The sequence below is a fragment of the Pongo pygmaeus genome, chromosome X (genome assembly GCF_028885625.2).
Source record: "Pongo pygmaeus isolate AG05252 chromosome X, NHGRI_mPonPyg2-v2.0_pri, whole genome shotgun sequence".
NCBI classification, from domain to species: Eukaryota; Metazoa; Chordata; class Mammalia; order Primates; family Hominidae; genus Pongo; species Pongo pygmaeus.
The window spans coordinates 112,895,682-112,916,235 of record NC_072396.2 but is presented as its reverse complement, the minus strand read 5'-3'; the positions used below and the strand labels follow the sequence as shown (position 1 = coordinate 112,916,235).

The following is a 20,554-nucleotide window of genomic DNA, read 5'->3' as shown; positions in this document are numbered from 1 at the left end:
CAGTCACAGTCAGGGCTCTCTCAGCATCCACACTCGTTCTGCCTCTAGCTCCCTTCCGAAACCACGGCTGCTTCCAGCACCTGTGAATATATTGCACTTATAAACCATTGGCAGCAGAGGGAATGTTATTGAATATTTGTAATATCTGGGGGACAACCCAAACCAATTTCTTTTTCTCTTAAATTATAGCATCAAAAAGGAGCCATTTATTCAAAGACGTGTGTTCTGTTTCTAACAGAGAGCAAATTCTTAAGAGGGCAGAGATATGGTTTATTTTTATGATATACACATTGCCTAGTTTACTGTTGGATTTTATAAATAGTACCCTTTGCCATATCAACCCTAGAGCAAGGGTGAACTGACATTCCATTCTTTCAGAAAGAAATGCTGTATTTCTCTCCTCCTCTCCTTCCATTCCTCTTTGCAAACCTGGTCACTCATTTGATAATTCACGACCCATCTCCACCATTAAGAGTCTAAAATCCTAGTCAAGGAATAACTGGGGTGGTGGGGGAGACAGGGAGGGGGAGAGGAGTCTAAAATCCTAGTCAAGGAATAACTGGGGTGGTGGGGGAGAGAGGGAGAGGGAAAAGGAGAAGGGGAGGGAGGGACAGAGAGAGAGAGAGAGACTTGAGGAGGTTGCACTTACACTCCGGCAATTTTTCCAGAAATGAAGGAGGCAGTAGTTCCTACTTTTGTGATGTCAACTTGTAGACTGAAATGCATCAAAGCTCGTCTTCTTCTTCTTGTTGACGCGAGGGATGTGAAATGTGCTCTAGAATATGCATTCAGCGTGGTCCTTTGTTCTAGGTATGAGCTTTTCTTTTTCTAAAGTTTTTCGGTCTCGCTCAAGGAAAGGAAAGCAATATTTTGAGATTCTTTTAAAGGCACCTTCCAAAGCATTTCCCACAGAAAAATACCTTCACAGCCCAACACTGGTTATTTCAGTAAGAATCGAGTCCAATTTTTTCCAATATGGCTGTATACATTGCAGGCCCCCAAATTTGTGCTTTCATAGTCATCGTTAATCAAATAGGCAGAAACACTGTATTTAGGGAACCTGTGTTTCGTGGGCTAGAAGTGCATTCTGATTAATAAAGATCATGTTCATTTTGAATTCATCGCTGTTATTCGTGTGCCTTAGAGTCGCGGGCTTCTGTCAGGGGTGCAGCGAGCTCGGGAGTGCCTGCAGCGCGGTGGGAAGCAGTTCTGAGCGCCCTGGTCGTCAACCCGTTTTCAGGGGGTGCCGACACTTTCTCCCGAGAAGCTCGATCCACCGCCGTGTGCGGCTGGAAAGAATGAACCAGACTGTGACAGGAACAGATAATTTATGTGATTGACAGGGAGTACCAGGGCACCCGACTCCATCCCGGGTCACCATGGCTCTGGGATTTGCACGAGTTTACCACCACCATTAACAGCTATTTGCGTAAGGTTGTTTACAGCCTGAGAGCGCCACAAGCCGACAGCGAAGCCACTTTGGGACCCCAGCCACGCCCCCTCTTCCCTCTCACCCCTCCCTCCCGCCAAACTAATGATTTCGGGGCTGCCTTCTTGCCGGACCCTCCCATTGGCTCCTATCCCAACCAATCAGAGCCTTGCAACAGTTTCACCTGGCTCCCGCTTCCCAAATAAACAAACAAACCGTCCCGCGACTGTGCCCGCTCTGCACCCTGGCGCCACAGGCACTGCTTGCGCTACACCCCCTCCCACCACCTCCCACCAATGGGGCCCCGACTGTGGCGCCCTCTCCCGACCCTGATAGCCGGCCGCTTTCTCCTCCGCCCCTCCAGGCCTTCTCCCGCCCCCTCATGCCTTCTGGACTCCCTGTTAGAATCAGCTTGGCCAGAGAGCCCCGCCTCCTCCTCTCGGTCCTCCCTTGGCCCACAGGCCTGGAGATTCACCGGGAGGGTTTGGCACAGCTGGAGGTGGCTCCGCCTCCCGAGCCCGCCGCCTCCTCCCTTGCTCACCTCTACTGGTGGCCGCTTGCGCCCCTCCATTGCGCCGGTAGCAGGATCCGCAGCGGCCGCCGCGTGAGGCTGCGGTCACGTGTTGTTTTGCCCGCTGTCGTGCGCTCAGAGTGGAGTGGGCGGGGGCGCGGGCCAAGGCAGGAGGGGGCTGGGGCGGGCAGACGAGGGTAGACAGCCTCTTCCCCCAACCCTCCCTTTCCTGAATTCCCCCTCCTCCTCGCTCACCTTAAAACCATCGTGCATCACCATGGCGAGTTGCTCCTTCACTCGCGACCAAGCGACAAGAAGACTAAGAGGTGCAGCAGCGGCAGCAGCGGCAGCTCTAGCAGCAGTGGTGACCACCCCGCTTCTTTCCTCGGGAACCCCGACCGCACTCATTGGGACCGGGTCGTCTTGTCCGGGAGCCATGTGGCTCTCCACGGCCACTGGCTCCCGGTCAGACTCCGAGTCCGAAGAGGAAGACCTGCCCGTCGGGGAGGAAGTCTGCAAACGCGGCTACCTGCGGAAACAGAAGCATGGGCACAGGCGCTACTTCGTGCTCAAACTCGAGACTGCTGACGCCCCAGCTCGGCTGGAATACTACGAAAATGCCAGGAAGTTCCGGCACAGTGTCCGCGCCGCGGCGGCTGCAGCAGCGGCGGCCGCCTCTGGCTCGGCGATCCCCCCGCTCATTCCACCGCGGCGCGTGATCACCCTATACCAGTGCTTTTCCGTGAGCCAGCGAGCAGATGCAAGGTACCGACACCTCATTGCTCTTTTCACCCAAGACGAATACTTCGCGATGGTGGCCGAGAACGAGTCGGAGCAGGAAAGCTGGTACTTGCTGCTCAGCCGCCTCATCCTCGAGAGCAAGCGCCGCCGCTGCGGCACGCTCGGCGCGCAGCCGGACGGAGAGCCGGCCGCGCTGGCGGCGGCAGCGGCGGCGGAGCCACCCTTCTATAAAGATGTGTGGCAGGTAATAGTCAAACCCAGGGGGCTGGGGCACAGAAAAGAGCTGAGCGGCGTGTTCCGGCTGTGTCTAACCGACGAGGAGGTCGTGTTTGTGAGGCTGAACACCGAAGTGGCCAGCGTGGTCGTCCAGCTCCTGAGCATCCGTCGCTGTGGACACTCGGAGCAGTATTTCTTCTTGGAAGTAGGCAGGTCCACTGTCATCGGTCCGGGAGAGCTCTGGATGCAGGTCGATGACTGTGTGGTTGCCCAAAACATGCATGAGCTGTTTTTGGAGAAGATGAGAGCCTTGTGTGCAGACGAATACAGAGCCCGCTGCCGCAGCTACAGCATCAGCATCGGCGCCCACCTGTTAACCCTGCTGTCCGCTAGGAGGCACCTGGGCTTGGTGCCGCTCGAGCCGGGAGGCTGGCTCAGAAGGTCCCGCTTTGAGCAGTTTTGCCACCTCAGGGCCATCGGCGACGGGGAAGACGAGGTGCTTTTCACCAGGCGCTTCATAACACCCAGCGAGCCTGTGGCCCACTCCAGGCGAGGAAGACTGCACCTGCCCAGAGGGCGCAGGTCAAGGAGAGCGGTTTCAGTGCCGGCCAGCTTTTTTCGCCGCTTAGCACCCAGCCCAGCACGTCCGCGGCACCCTGCAGAAGCCCCGAACAATGGAGCTCGCCTGTCTTCTGAAGTGTCTGGCTCTGGCTCTGGCAACTCTGGGGAGGAAGGCAATCCCCAGGGCAAAGAAGATCAGGAAGGAAGCGGAGGTGACTACATGCCCATGAACAATTGGGGCTCAGGAAATGGCCGGGGCTCAGGAGGTGGCCAGGGCTCAAGTGGCCAAGGCTCCAGTAGCCATAGCTCGGGAGGAAACCAGTGTGCAGGCGAGGGACAGGGATCCCGAGGTGGTCAGGGCTCAAGTGGTGGCCAGGGCTCAAATGGCCAGGGCTCAGGAGGAAACCAGTGCTCTGGAGATGGCCAGGGCACCGCAGGTGGGCACGGTTCAGGTGGTGGCCAGAGACCTGGAGGTGGGCATGGCTCAGGTGGTGGCCAGGGACCTGGAGATGGCCATGGCTCAGGTGGTGGCAAGAACTCTGGAGGGGGCAAAGGCTCAGGAAGTGGGAAAGGATCGGATGGTGATGGTGAACGTGGAAAATCTCTGAAGAAAAGATCCTATTTTGGCAAATTAACTCAAAGCAAGCAACAGCAAATGCCACCACCTCCACCACCTCCTCCTCCACCCCCACCAGCTGGAGCAACTGGTGGAAAAGGGAAGTCTGGGGGAAGATTCCGGCTTTATTTTTGTGCTGACAGAGGAGCCACAAAAGAACGCAAAGAAGCCAAAGAAGTGAAAGATGCAGAGATCCCAGAAGGTGCAGCTCGAGGTCCCCACAGAGCCAGAGCTTTTGATGAAGATGAGGATGACCCATACGTGCCAATGAGGCCAGGGGTGGCTGCCCCTCTTGTAAGCTCCAGTGATTATATGCCAATGGCTCCTCAAAATGTCTCTGCTTCAAAAAAGCGCCACTCTCGATCCCCTTTTGAAGACTCAAGAGGGTACATGATGATGTTTCCCAGAGTGAGCCCACCACCTGCTCCGAGTCCTCCAAAAGCACCTGATACTAATAAAGAGGATGACTCAAAGGACAATGACAGTGAGAGTGACTACATGTTTATGGCTCCTGGAGCCGGTGCAATTCCAAAAAACCCCAGAAATCCTCAGGGTGGCTCTTCCTCCAAAAGTTGGAGCTCCTACTTCTCTCTACCAAACCCTTTTCGGAGCTCACCTTTGGGACAGAGTGACAACAGTGAGTATGTGCCAATGTTACCTGGAAAGTTCCTGGGGAGGGGCCTAGACAAAGAAGTCTCCTATAACTGGGGCCCCAAAGATGCAGCTTCAAAGCCTTCAGGTGAGGGATCATTCTCAAAGCCTGGAGATGGGGGATCACCTTCAAGGCCTTCGGATGATGAGCCCCCAAAGAATAAAGCTAAGAGACCTAACCGACTTTCTTTTATTACAAAAGGATATAAAATCAAGCCAAAACCACAAAAGCCCACACATGAGCAGAGAGAAGCTGACAGCTCTAGTGACTACGTCAACATGGACTTCACTAAAAGAGAGAGCAATACACCAGCTCCCTCTACTCAAGGACTACCAGATTCGTGGGGCATAATTGCTGAACCCAGACAGTCAGCCTTTTCTAATTATGTGAATGTTGAGTTTGGAGTGCCATTTCCAAATCCAGCAAACGACCTCTCAGATCTTTTAAGAGCTATACCACGTGCCAACCCCTTATCTCTGGACAGTGCTAGGTGGCCACTTCCTCCCCTTCCCCTCAGTGCTACAGGTAGCAATGCTAATGAGGAAGAGGGTGACTACATTGAAGTAATTTTCAACTCAGCAATGACACCAGCCATGGCTCTTGCTGACAGTGCCATTCGCTATGATGCTGAAACAGGTCGAATCTATGTGGTCGACCCATTTTCCGAGTGCTGTATGGATATTTCTCTCTCCCCCAGCCGATGTTCTGAACCACCACCTGTAGCTAGGCTGCTGCAGCAGGAAGAACAGGAGAGAAGACGCCCACAAAGCCGTTCTCAAAGTTTCTTTGCAGCAGCCAGAGCCGCTGTCTCTGCTTTTCCAACAGACAGCCTCGAGAGAGACCTTTCCCCATCCTCAGCCCCGGCTGTCGCTTCGGCTGCAGAGCCGACTTTAGCCCTCAGCCAAGTTGTAGCTGCGGCCTCCGCGCTCGCCGCAGCCCCGGGCATCGGCGCAGCAGCCGCAGCTGCTGGATTTGACTCCGCCTCTGCCCGCTGGTTTCAACCTGTTGCTAATGCTGCTGATGCCGAAGCAGTAAGGGGAGCCCAAGACGTTGCCGGTGGCTCGAACCCTGGAGCCCACAGCCCATCTGCAAACCTTGCCGGAGGTGAGAACCAGGCTGGCGGGGCTGCCGCTGCAGCTGCCGCTCCGGAACCACCACCTCGCAGTCGCCGGGTGCCAAGACCCCCGGAGAGAGAAGATTCTGACAACGACGACGACACTTACGTGAGAATGGATTTTGCCAGACGTGATAACCAGTTCGACTCTCCCAAAAGAGGTCGGTAATTTTAGAATTAATTTCCCTAAAGTGAATGGTCATTGTCTAATGATTCGATGCGCTACAGTCTACAGTGTTAGGGATAATATTTCATTAACTGGTGCTATTCGACATGGAGGATAGAATTCAGTTTTAATTATTCACACAATGCCTTTTTGATCTTTGCAAAAATTTGTTTTTATCTAATCAATTTCTTTATCTGGACAGAACTGATTATCATTTAAACACTGGTTCTACTTTTTTAGGAGTAGTTAAAACGCAGACATAAAAAAACATAAGGATACTTTTAAACATCCTTCCCCATCATTTAATGATAATGTAAAGCAAGATATCGTAAATTGGGTTCCACCAACTAATTTTCAAATCAACAATTAAAAGCTGCTTTTCTGCAAATGCCCATATTTAAGTGTAGGAATTTAATAAGAGCACAGACTATTAAGCAGTAATAATCAACTATTTATGTTTGGGGAGGATAATTTTCTCCTCTGAAAGTTACTTTTTAAAGAGCAGTCATTGTTATGCTAGTTTGCTGTGATTTACCAAGAAAGTTAAATCTCAATTGTTAACGTGAATGTCTGGGGGGAACAAAACATAAATAATCCAAAACAGGAGGTGATTAAAAGAAGACAGTATTTGGCTCTGGAATGTGTTTGTGTGTTGATTTTCTTTTTGTTTTTACACAGGATAAATTCCAGAAACCTTGAGTGTTCCTTTTCTCTGTCACTAGTAATGACAGGCAAGTCACATTTGCTGTGCCTCATTTTCTTCTTTTAACCCCCCACCCTTCTAAAAGAGGGTGTGGTGACAACTTGATAATGGATATGAATATTATTTCAAAGGTTTAAAAAGCAGTTAAAACATTTAATTCGTATATCTTATGGGAAATCAAGGAAAGCAAGATAAGTCTGGAGGAAGACCTGACTCCAGGGGCAACTTACCCTGGAATGGTGGAAGTTTTTAAAGGGCTACTTTTCCAAAGGAGGAAGTAAGGAAGAGTAGGAGCTGTCAGACTTGGAAACAAGACTTAGAGTAATTCTACTGTGTACAACATTGTGGAATGTTGTCATCAGTGTGTCTTGAAACATTTTCAAGAGATGATTGCAGAAGATGATGTCTCCATAGTCTCAACTACCTTGCCTCTTAAGTAGAATATGCTTCTTTCCCAGTGAAGGGAAGGGATGGACCCCAGCAGTTTTCATTCCAGTAGTCAGTTTAGTGAAGATTTTTGCTTTGCTTGCTTTGTGGAATGCTTTTGTGATTGGATCTCTGCCCACTGTGCTTGATCAGGCAGAACAAGTCGGGGACTGATCACAACAGTCACCTAACAAGCTCCCTATTTAATGCAGGTGTAGCCCCCCCACATCCCCTTTTTCTCCCTGCTATAGAAAACTTGCCATACACAAACTCACATTTGCAGCATGGACACATTAAAGAGTGATCATTAAAACAACAAAAGGATGCTTTGGCTTGCCAAAGGATTCAATTCAGACCTCTTTTAAACTGTGAGTTCCCTCCCCAACACACACACATACACTCACACACACAAACACACATGATCACCACTGCTACCATAATCATACATTTAAAATATATAATTTCATTTCCAAGTCTTTAATCCATAATAAGATTTTCAAGAGTAGATCTACTTTATTCTGTAGAATATACCTGAAAATTGATCTCAAGCTATTGTTTGAGTCTAACTATTGAAGATACCATTTATGATTTTGGTGTAGATGATACATAGTTGCCTGTGTCCCTGTAGTACTTTCAAAAGGACCAGTTTTCATAGAGTTTTATTTTAAGAAGTTTAAGATTTAAATAGTGAAATCTTATTGTTCCTTGAATAAATTCTGACTTCCCAAGGAATACCTAGACACAATGATCATTATTTTAGCATAAATTCCTGATTTATGACTTTGTAGCTATTTTGGAGATTTAACATTCTGTAAATGCATTGTTTATTGAGGAAATTCCTAGCTTTATTGAGTGACTTTAGCAAGGAAGCTCTATCTCACAGGGAGGCAGGCGCTTAAGTTGAAATAAGAGAATCAACGTGGAAGCACTTTGGAATGTTAAAGCACTTTACAAATGTAAGATATTTTTAGTGTCATTGGATTAATACTGAAGTGAAATTTCAGCAGTTTAAACTGATTTAGTTTCTTGCAAAATAATTGGTCTTGAGGGTGATTCCTGCACATAATTTGCTGAAATATATGAAAGGAATGGTGGGGATTGCCGGCGGGGGGAGGGGGGGGTGGTGGTGTTGATGGTGGTGAAACAACCCATTGTAGGAAATGACTTTGGTTAGCATTTTAATGTAAATTATATGGTAGAATGTTGTCTGTGAAGTGTTAAGAACAAGCTGAATGATTCTGATCCTTTTTTTATTATAAAGCTGTAGAAAAATTTTCACTCATTTCTGATCTCTATTTTCCTATCTAACATTAAAACAAAAACAATCACGTTAGGAAACAAAAACATAATGCTTTGACAGAGGAACAATTACCATCTTTATTAGAAGTTATGTATTTCAAAAAGTCATTTTAATTGATGACAGGTGCTTAGAACAGTGCCTGGCATATAGTAAGTACTATACATGAATTATTTTACATCTGTTGCCATTGTTATTGTTGCTACTGTTATTATTACATTTAGAAAAACAAACCTAAATTAAGATTCTCCATCTGAAAATCTCACTTTTCAGTTAGTCTTTACTTGCATTTAAAATACTTTACATTATTGTTCAGAGTTGGGATCTTTATAGATTACCATTTAAGTGAAGTGAGATTATAAATCTGTGAGACAGCTGTTCTCATGTAACACAAAATTAATATGTAATTCCATTTACCTACAGTCACATTGCGTATAAGTAAGTACTGTAAAGGAATTTACTCAAGTCGATTAGAAAGAAACACCCAGAGGTATAACCTTAGACACGACTGTATTAATAAATGAAATAATTTTTAATCATTTATTAAAGATGAAGTCTTCACATTTTAAACACATAGGTTATAGGCATTAGCATTTAGGAGAAGAATGTTGTTTCTTATGTAGTTCAGTAGTTCAGTTTGACTGTTAACCTATGTATGACTATTTGCTTCTTTTTCTACCTTACCTGATGTAGAATTCATGGTTCAAAATGACTTGAGGTGAACATTTTCCTGGTTTTTTAATTCAAGAGATGGGAGGATATAAAAGGGCAGCTCTAGGAGGGGTGAGAGAATCGGTCAGCCAAATTAGTAATGTTATGATGGCACTTGGTATTAAAAAGCAAAAAAAAAAAAAACTTTAGTAATGAATTTTTGAGTGTTAGACACTGTTATCGCCATGAAGGAATCTTATGCTTCTTTTGAGTGTACTACTGCCAAACTTGTTACTATCAGTTATAGGCACTAAGAGCACATTGTTTTTGTTCCATTTAAGTTAATTATTATAATTTATTAGAATAAAGTTTCCATATAGCAGAAATTTCCCAGTTACCATTGACGGATCATTTATTTTAGGTAATATTCAACACTTCAAAATCGGACAGTGTTTGGACTAATGAGGTATTTGACCTATAACAATTAAAGAGGACCTCACTTAATTAAAGTTAACTAAAGTTGTTCACAATCATTATTCATTTGCATTCATTCTATTTTAAGAGTGATGTTTTCAGGGTAAAAATTTCAACTGCTAGCAAAATACTTTAAACAAGGACCAGAACTTTAATTAAGCACACCAGAATGTCACACATGTATAAAAATTCAAACGAGATCTCTTACTTTCTTTTTCTCTCCCTAATCCCCTGTTTTGGGAACAAACTTAGGCTTCTCAGAGTGACAAAAAAATAATTCCTGTGGGAATAGATGTGGCTGACGAGTGTAGGGAGAACTAAGGAATAGCTTATGTGATTTAAAAGGGTCTATTGTTAAATTGTCAAATTGTTGATTGAGGAAATGCTTTCCAGTTGCAGATTGCCTTATAGTTTGCAAAGCACATTCACATTCATTATTTTACTGATGGACGGTAAGTACTGGAAATGAAGCCCATGTTGAGAATTTTCCCAAGATCAAAAAGGTAAGTGGCAGAGCTGAAACTCTAACTCATACATCTGATTTCAAGTCCAGCGCTCCACCCAACACATGACACGTCCCTTTAATCAGGTGTTTAGTCTGTTATTTTCCCATTGGTGACAGATTATTACATGGTTAATGATTAGGAAAAATTACAAGTTTGCTTTCTCTTGATAGTAGCAAATTTTGTTGTAAGTAATTCATTCAGAGCATTATAACTGTGGACTATCTTCCAGGACCTGGGTAATTTTATTACATTGAACTGTTTGCCCTGGCTCTTAGAATAAAAGAATTTGACTTGTGCTGGAATTGAATGTTTTAAATCTGATATAGGGAGGAGTTGGTTAGTCTTCACTGCCCAAACACAAATAGTGTATATATCTATTTAGATCCCACAGAAACATTGAAAGGAAAGAAAGTGAATTGAGGGTGCATTCAGTAAATTTCCATTAATGGTCATTTCTTTAACTGAAGTTAGATTTCTTTGATTTTCCTAATAATTCATTGACATTTGGGAGTTATAGCAAAAAGTCTTTTCATTTAATTTCTTCCTTCATTATAAAATTTGGTATTCTAATCTAAACCAGCACAGTAGGCAAAACAGGATAAAGTAAGACAGGTGGAAGAATAAGCAGTGTAGCAACAGACGTTCTTCATTTGTTTAAAAAGTAAACTTGCTTTTGGCAGTCAGGCAAGTAGATTTTAGAAGCCTTGAAAATCAAACTCTCTCCTTGGGACATAGAAATTCCTGTTTAAAATTAAGTTCATTTTGATTTAGCACCTTTTTTAAGGCTTTAAGAGTATATAAAAATAGCCCAGACGTTTCATTGGCAGTATTGGAAAATAGCTTTTGTAAAATGCTTAATTAAAACCTTCAGTATATTTTCTGTAAGAGGTGCTGCCAGACTCTTAGATAGTGAGGATCATTTACTAGAAAACGTTGCTTGGTCTTGAATGAGAAATGAGAAATTTAAGACACTGCTTTTTATAATAATGAAATAAATACATCACAATGCACTGAGTTTTTGCCACAATCATTGGATTGCTGTTTTTAAAGCTATTGATAAAATTGCCAAGAAAAATGTGCTTGCCATATGAACTTGAAATATATTCTCCAGCAATTCTGCATTGATTATTGGTAATATAGCTACAGGTCTCACATTTCCACCTTATTTTGGAAAAGTAGACTCAACACTTGAGAAATAGGAATGTTTAAAGATTTTTCTAGTGTAAATTATATACTATTTTAGATTTGCATTTTTAGAGGGTACCTTTCAACTTCTGGCTGAATAATTAATTCCTTTTAGAATGGAAATACTTATTAAGTGAAATGAGAAAGTTGCTGCTGTTTTCTCTTAGCTTCCTGATACCTCTTTCTTATTGGTTAGGATTGCATTGGTTGTGTTCTGTGAGTCTTACCCTCATGTACCCTTTGCCAAACTTGTGCCCTTGAATTCAGGCAAACATGCCCTTTCCTGGTCTCCCTCTGGCTGAAAAGGTGAGGGCCACTGTGGGAGTCCTGCAGGGCACATAGAGGGCTTCACCAGATGTCGATCACTCCCAGTACGCAGGCTTCTTGCACTTAGCTTGCAGAGGCAACCTTACTTGTAGGGATCCTTGTTGTACAGATCCAAGGCTGTGCTGCCTGCCCTACTGTCACTTTGCACAGAAGCAGCTGGGCCGGTGTTTAAAGCTATTTTCATGGTTGGATTGATCACAATATGTTTGATGCTAGTCACACCTGGATTTACCGAATATCTAATTCCCTATAAATTGTAGTCACTTTAGCTAGTTTTGACAATTTATATAATTTTTCTCCTATGATTAATAATTTCCTACTTATAGACTTGAAACTTAGAAAGAATATCGGTGAAGTTTCCATCTCACAATTAATCTTGAAAATTGCTCACATGTGTATCCATGGGGCCCTTGAAAGTCTGACCAGCAAATGTGATTTTTCACTCTTGCTTTTTAAAGTGTTATGCCTCCAGTCTTGAAAGCTTACCAACCTTGTCCTCGCACTCAGAGTCCTGTGCCCCCACCCACCTCCATGATGAAGTCCTTATTGTTGCTGTAGCTTTTACCATAGTTTCCCTTCCGCTGTCACCCTGCATCTGACTATTCCAACTGGTTGAGTTTGGGGGACACAATTCCTATTGCCATGGCTGGAAGACATATATTCCTGGAGTCTCAAACGGAAACTTCACATACATCTTTCCTCAGAAATGATGACTGGGTATAGTCAAAATAGTTCTCTGTTAGTTCAGGAGCTGCATAGGTTAAATATAGGCATATGTAGACAAAGCTATGAACCTATCCACCATTAATTTATGACATTGTTTCTATAAGATAATTTATTCTGAGTTTCAACCAAACAATGACCTTGGAATATGTCTGTTTTGTAAATTTGAAACTACCTATATTAGAATTCTAGTAACTTGCATTCTTTAAGTTGGCAGTAACTAGGCAGCAGAGTGAAGTGGCCCATGTGTGTGTTGGGAGGTAGTGGAGAAGCTGACCTACCATGAAAATCCTGTAGCTGATATCCGTAGAGTTTGTATCCAGATATTCAAGACTGGAATACACATGCATAAGTGGCCCTGGGCCTGCTAACAAAGGGCAGGTGTAAAACGATTGAGCTGACCTTTGAGGATATGGGGGTTTACAAGTGTCATACATTTCCCTTACAGATTCTTTTGAGCATTCTGTCCCAAAACTATTGCCATTGTGGGAACAAAGATATTTTATCATCTGATCTATGAAGGAGATAATAGTCTGGTATAATTGGTGTTGTAAAGACTAGCAGCGATTATTACTAGTTTTTAGCCTTGAGCAATAGCACTTAATTTTATCAAGTCCTAGAGAGTCATCCTCCTCTACAATCACAGGGCACAGAAAAGTATGATGATCCATTCTTATTGAGAAAAAAAACCCTACATATACTCCAGAGACAATGCTAAGCTAAGTAATATAATTGCATTATTATACATTCATCTTTGGCATGTATGCTTCAATTTATCTTTCTTTGCTTCCTTTTTTTTTTTTTTTTTTTTGGTGCTTTACTTGGTTGCCCCTGCTTATGTGAGCTCCAGTTGATCGCAGGGGTGCAGGGATAGCATGTTGTCAAATGAACAGAGTGAGGAATTTGCAAAAACCCTTGAAAAACATTTTTGAGCTCTAGGAAAATTGGAGCTGAAAAGATAACTAAGACAATAAGTTTGCAGAAAGGGAAAAGAGAATGAGAGAATAACAATATATTGTTATAGGTTCACCTTTCTCTGAGCAGAGGAAATACTGCTGTTTCAGACTTCAAAATGTAATAGAGGCATATTTATGATTCGTATAAAGAGGACTGAAATACCCTGGAGGAACTGCCTTCTTGGCTCACCCTACAAATTTCCAGGGATATTGAAGTCATCTGTGCATTATTAGCGTATTAAAGATTAATGTTCAGGTTTATATCATTATATAACTCGAAACAGAAAAGTTTACTTCATTTGTTTTTGAGAAAAAAAAGTTCCCTGCCAGATTTTGGTAGGAGGAGTAGGGAAATATTTTGACTCATCAGAGTCCACTGAGGTTTTCTATCTTACAGAGAAAAATTACCTGAAGAGTATACCACCCATTAAAAGGGGTGAAATTAACTTGTCGTTTAAAAGACCTTTGATTAATTGGGAAAATAAGAATATACAATAAGGTAAGTATTTATAACCTGTCAGTATCAAATGGGAATAATACATCCAAAACAGACCACATTATTAAAAGCATCACCATTTACCTTGCTGATGGTGAAATCACATAAAAATGAACAGGAGACAAATCTAAGGTATGACTTTTAGCCCTTTAATGTTCATTTTGCAGACTGTTCACAACCAATTTTTAATCTCGAATTGCTTTCCTTTGCCACCCAGCAAGCTTCTGAGTTGCTTCCTTACGCTGTTCTTTGGAATGTACCCCGGGAATGTAAACTCATTTTAATATTGGCCTAAGTAAAATAGGATTATAAAGGCAAATCTGTGGCTCAAGTTCCCATAATGCATTTCAAAAGCAAGTTAAATTATTTTGGGATTATCCTGTTTGGGATAGCATTATTCCTTTCTACTAGCATAGTTAATCAAGAATTGACAAATGTATTTTGTGAAGTAAACATGAAATTACACAATTATTTGTCACTTTTTATTAAGTTACTAAGCATTCACTTAATGCTGGTGTAGGTGTTATTGGAAAGCGATGGCAATATGAATCAAATTTTAGTAGAGGCTCTGTCGTTTAAAAAAAGGAAAGAGAAAGAAAAACAACTCCAATAAAAGCAAATGTTCCTAATCTTAGTATAATGCCAATAGGGTAGTTATATGGAGCTTAATTTGCAGGTTTCTGGGAAAATATATATGAAATCCAGTGTATCATATAAGACAGCAAGAAGTCCCTTTTAAAGCACATGCAATGTGCCATATATGGACATATGAAGATATTTTTGGTATTAAAACAAAATAGTAAACTAAACTAGGTGAAATACCTTCCTAACCTTAAATATCTATTTTAAAATGTAGCTGATATCTGATAACACTGTAATACTGGTACTGGTCTAGCCTAATTTTGCAGCAAATAACAGTTACTAATATGCAGTCTCACAGTTAACTGTGGTTATCACAGACTCCTTTCTTCCTGTGTACAACTAGATACATAAAATGTAAAATTTCCTAAACCCACTGCTGACAGGAAAGCTTGATATCTTTACTAATCTATGGCATTTTTTTGAGACAGGGTCTCATTCACTCTGTCACCCAGGCTAGAGTGTAGTGGTGCGACAAGGTTTCACCATGTTGCCCAGGCTGTTCTTGAAATCCTGGCCTCAAGGGATCCACCTGCCTTGGCCTCCCAAAGTGCTGGGATTATAGGCATAGCCACCATGGCTGGCATTTTTTTTAACCTTCTAATCTACAAGAACAAACCTATACATTGAATCTTAATGAAGAGACACAAGTAGTAAGAGGGAAATGTACTCTTCCCACTCAGTGCTTCATCCAGCTGCAAATTTGTTACATTTTTAAAATCCTTGAGCCCAGGAGTCTGGGCGGGGCTGCAGTGAGCCATAATCATGCCACTGCTCTTCACCCTGGGCAGCATAGTGAGACCTCATCTCTTTAAAAAAAATTGTAAAACCTTTGATGAGAAAATGAATACTTAAAATGTATATTTCCAGTTTATTAGACAATCTTGTACTTGAAGCCCACTCTGGGGGATGTTTTCCATGGATTCTTTTAGGATGTCTCAAATGAAATAGAATACTTGGTACTTTGTGGTGACCTGATCTTAAGGTAACACTGGCATCCCATAATCAATTTGCTGATCATTTATTCCTATCCCTTCTCTGGTCCAGCACCTTCTTCTATGTATCTGATCATCCCCTGCCACACTCCCCATTATGCACCCACTCAAAAGCAGAAAGCCAAGAGAATAATGCTGGAACTTTTTTCTTTTATTAAACAGATGAGAATTTCAAGTCTCCTTTGCAGGTATGACTTTGTTCTATTAGAAGAAATTCAATAATTGAGTCTAGAGACCATCACCAAGGCTGTACTTAAATCCTATGACTTGTGCCACATAACCTGGTGAAGGCATAGTCAAACATGTAAAAGAAGAAGAAAAAAATCTGTTTCTCTGCACAATGCCTGGCTCACTTGCGGGCTCCACTGGAAGAAAGTAGAACAGTGCACGCACGTGCAAAGATGCTGTCCACCAGAAATGTCAGAGTGACAGCCTGGAGGCAAGAGGAATAACTGCCCTTGTGTCTTTGCCCAGCTGATATTCCTCACAGGCAGCCAGCAGAGTTGATTAACCATGTCCATGCCCAGGCAGTCTCCTCTATATATCTCTCAAAAACTTCTAGTTAGATTTTGTTTTGTTTTGTGTTGTTTTGTTTTAAAACAGGGTGGGGGTGACCGCTCTCCACATTAATTCTGCAAGTAACTTTTGTTTTATTATCTTTCTCCTAGAGTGATTATATTGCCACAAAAACACATTTTAGAAGAAAAGTGATGCTTATGGAACTTTATCTTCGTCTACTCCAGATCTGCCTAAAGGAAAGAAAACTCAGAGGCTTCTGAGTAGAAAGCAACCCAAATTTCTACAAGTCTACAGGTGGACTCTGGCAATTGAATGATCCTATTCATGCAGATCATTCATACTGCTGCTTATGGATCCAGTGATTTCTAATTAACAATATTTACACTGTGCTTTGTTTATTGTTTTCTGGTTTTCCTCCCCAGTCTGTCCCTTTGAAAGGAAACAGATACTATACAAGTGAGCATCTCATAACTCTTTCCCTCTTTAAAAAAAAGTGACTTAGAATATGTATAAATTTGGTCAATGCCAATTTTAATAATGTAAAATATTTAGATTCAATTTTGAAGTTGAAAAACCTTTAAACCAGGACACATAAAGAAAAAAACAGCTGTCATAATGGGAAGGTATGATCTGGAATCTTTTTTCCGAGTATTACACACACAAAACATTTCTTGATCAATGAATTAAATGTCAACTGAACTGATATCTTGATGGGGCATTACCAGTATTTTTAAGGCAGGACTAAAGGGCAGATTATTTCAAGTTTTGCTCATTAGCAAAACTGCAACATTCTGCTCATGTTATATGTCAATGAAACTAATATCTTCATTGAGCATTTCCAACATTTTAAAGGCAGAACTGAGAAACAGCTGTCTATTTGTTCACATACAACACTGTGATGTTCTGCCTGAAAATCGATTATTTCCAAACCTATTATTTTTCATTTGTTGTGAAACCTACATTTACCTCCCAAAAGAAGCAAGGCTCTTCAAAAGTCTCTTCCCAAGGCCCCTCCCTGCTTCTCTGGGCCTCTCCCCACTTTCAACCTCTATTCTACTTTTTCTTATTCTTTCTCCATTTTCCCCAATGCACACTCTCCCTCCTATGCCCATGGCTACTATAAAGAGATCAATTTCCCATATTCAAGAAATTAGTGTTTACTTATCAATCAATATTCTGACAAAAACTTAAGCCAAAAGCCACCTCTTATAAGGCCTTGTTTCCTTCTGGATATTGAGCCAATATAAGATGTACCAAATTAAAAAAAAAAAATCAGAGCAAGCTCCCCCCCGTTCTGTTTTTGCTTGCCTCTGATGTAAACTGAATTAAGATTTTAGGAACCTGGACCTTTGAGAACATGACACTAGCAAGGTGGTGACCACAGAGAATAGGTACAAAGGTCTTGAAGCTTGCTTAGAGCTTTGTTCCATGGTGGCACACAAATCTTGGCTTGCTGTACCATCATTGGCAAACCTCATCATATCACAGTTGGGTGTGTTTGAGTGTCTGTATGTGTGTGAGCACTAGTGTGTGTGTGTACATATTCGTGTGTATGCACACCTTTGTGTACCTGTGTACATGTGATTGTAGATGTACCTGTTGTGTGTAAACTGTGTTAAAATGAAATTTGCTTCGCATTTAATGTGCAACTTTGAAGTAGTGTGATATTTATCTAAAGGTTTTCACTACTTGGTTTTAATGTCTTTGAACGTGTACTTCTATCTTCAAGCAAGCTTATAGTACATGTTGCTAAACTAACTTTTCCAAAGAACCGAGTTGACTTCTATTTTTCCTTGCCTACCAACCAAAGGGATGGTGGGCTCTTTTTTCCCCTTGTAAATTGTGCTGAGGAGAGGACGTGGCTATGAGATCAGTCATTGTTCCAGTTACCGGTCACTGCTAGGGCATCAACTTCATCAGTTCCTTCAGACTCTTCTCTTTTTCCAACCTAATCAAATAACGCAGTGTGGCTTTTGTTCATTATAACAACGTGCTCTTTAGGCAGCCTTTTTACAAGCCTTCTGTCACCATTTTATTTTTTCAAGTAAGTTAAGTAATAATTGTTCAGAAGTGTGGGAAAAAAGATTACTTGGGGGAAAATGCTATATCACTTTATTTGCATATTAGGTTCAGAAGCTGCCAGCAGACAGGGTACAGAGGGTACAGCACAGATGTAACAGTTGCTGAATAAATGAATGAGAAACCTCATACACAGTAGTACGTATTATACAAATAGTAACAGGTACACATAGTCACAGGTACTGCATAACAAATGCAATCTTGTTCTCATTATTTATTAGTTTACAGACAATTAATTTATTCAGTATTGTGCTGGAAGAATCTTTATGGAATATGTTTGCCAACATATCTCTTACCTTCCAGCTATCAGTTCATGCTGCTGTTAAGAAAAAACAATGATGGAATTTTTGTGTGTGTGTGACCTCTACATTTAATTTGGTATCAGGCATAGTCACTTGGTCGTTAAAAACTGAAACTTTACAGTTCCACCAGCTAATTACATCTGCTATTTCCGCTTCACAGATATGCTTTGAGTTGCTTTGGCTTTGTCTTCCTTTGTAAATACTCTTGTACTTTCTTTTCCTTGTAAACATCTCGTTTGCAGTTTTGGGAGACGACTTTGCAACTCTGTATAGTGTTTATATATATATGTATATCTATATATATCTGACTTGCCTTTCCATAGAGCTACTCACAATAAATGTGTTCATGTAAATTATTCCTGTGGAGATTCATTTTTTAATACTGTTGTCTCTATTATAAATATATTTTCCTGCTTTGTAGTAGGATTGACTGCATTTTTCAGAATGAAACAAATGGGGTATTTTAGGGTTTGGGCTAAAGGTACTTTGCCTAGAAACATGAGGCTTTTCAATAGAGTCAATAAAGTCAACTCTTGATTTTTCAAATGTGGAGGTGATACTAGTGTAGAACAATTTATAAAATGACTTACCTAAATTTTCATGCAGACCTTGGATAATGAGTGACTCCTATATTGAAGCAACTACTCAAGGAGATTGAGGTGATCATTTACTTTTTTTTTCTGTCTCCTTCCCTTGACACTTAGTCTTGCTCTTTAAATGACTCTTTTTTTTTTGAGACAGAGTTTCACTCTTGTTGCCTAGGCTGGAGTGCAATGGCGCGATCTCGGCTCACCGCAACCTCCGCCTCCCAGGTTCAAGCGATTCTCCTGCCTCAGCCTCCCAAGTAGCTGGGATTACAGGCATGAGCTACCACGTCCAGCTAATTTTGTGTTTTTAGTAAAGACGGGGTTTCTCCATGTTGGCCAGGCTGGTCTCAAACTCCTGACCTCAGGCGATCCACCCGCCTCAGCCTCCCAAAGTGCTGGGATTACAGGCATGAGCCACCGTGCCCGGCCTAAATGACTCCCTTTTCATTTTCTTATTTTTAACCACTAGGAAGGCAACGGTGAGTACATGGAAAATATACTCATCACAGACAAGAAAGTATGCTTGCACTGATGGAATATAGAAGGATAGATGGGTTGCATATCAATAATTTCTTAGCAAATTATAATGCCTGCCTTATTGGAAACCAAAAGTTTAAAAGAACTCTAGAAAAATAATTTGCCCCTACTCCTGATTCTTTCTTTACCAAATCACCCTTGCCATGCAGAAGGGCAGTAAGAGTAAGACTTAGAGACCGGTGCCTGTCCAAAGAAGGCATCTGTGTGATCACATGGGCCACAGGATAGGAAAGCAAGTCACAAATGGTGTGCAAAAATCTACAAGGTACATGGATTGTCTATATACTGACAATTAAGTTGATTGTACAGCTTCACTTCACTTGATGCACCTAGGGGGGATTTTGTAAAACAATATCTACATCACAATAGGAAGGTGTAATTAGACTGCCTTTATATTAGAAACTGTTAGAAACTGTCTACAGCAGAGACCATTTTAGGATCGGTATATATTTACATACCTATATATACATATGTATATATACATAAACTTTAATCCTCACTTCAAGGGGGCAATCTATATTTGCCAGGTCATAGTCCAAATATACTTTATTCATCCAAACAGCCCCTCAAAGACAAATAGGCATACCTGTGCTTCTCAGTCCATCTGATTTTGTATACCCCTTTGGGGGTTTACATCTTAATGGGACTTGAATTCCTGAAACACTAACCATAGTCTGTTGCTGCTTAGACAAATCATCAGAACTCACTGGCAGGAAGGATTACATTCAAGAGTGCATAAGCAGAACTTCAGCTTCCCCACTCTCCTAGACTCATATATGCTAACCAAATGTTTGCTGTAGAATGTGAAGGGGTACTGTTTCTTTATAACATAAAACCTGCTCAGAAGACTTGTCAGGTAAAAGATGCCTAAGTGCACAGTAGTTAAACACCTCCCATGACTACTTGGAAGAATATTACCAGGTGCTAATTGAGCCCAAAGAGCATCTTGGAAATGCACCAAGATGCTTTTTCATAATGTTTTGAAAACTTACATCAGCATAGTGTGGGAAAAAAAGGAAAAATAAAATAAATGTTTTGAAAACAAAGCAGACAAAAGGCACAACCTGGAAAATGTGAGCATGAGAATTTGTATGGGTAAGTCAGATCATGGTCCTTAATTTATAAAATGTGTAAAAGAGAAATTAT

The 20,554-nt window shown here is 41.9% G+C and overlaps 1 protein-coding gene across 2 annotated transcripts; it reads left to right on the top strand.

Moving 5' to 3' along the window:
- The first annotated feature begins 1,988 nt into the window (after positions 1–1,988).
- Positions 1,989–18,640, top strand: IRS4 (insulin receptor substrate 4). 2 transcript variants are annotated; one of them, XM_054471787.2, is made up of 2 exons: positions 1,989–6,001; positions 16,053–18,640. In XM_054471787.2, the coding sequence occupies exons 1-2, from the start codon at positions 2,218–2,220 to the stop codon at positions 16,055–16,057; spliced, it is 3,789 nt and encodes a 1,262-aa protein (XP_054327762.1). In that variant the 5' UTR covers positions 1,989–2,217; the 3' UTR covers positions 16,058–18,640. The 2 variants fall into 2 exon arrangements, with proteins under 2 accessions (XP_054327762.1, XP_063516232.1); XM_063660162.1 differs by lacking the exon at positions 16,053–18,640 and adding an exon at positions 6,685–7,427.
- The last annotated feature ends 1,914 nt before the right edge of the window (positions 18,641–20,554 follow it).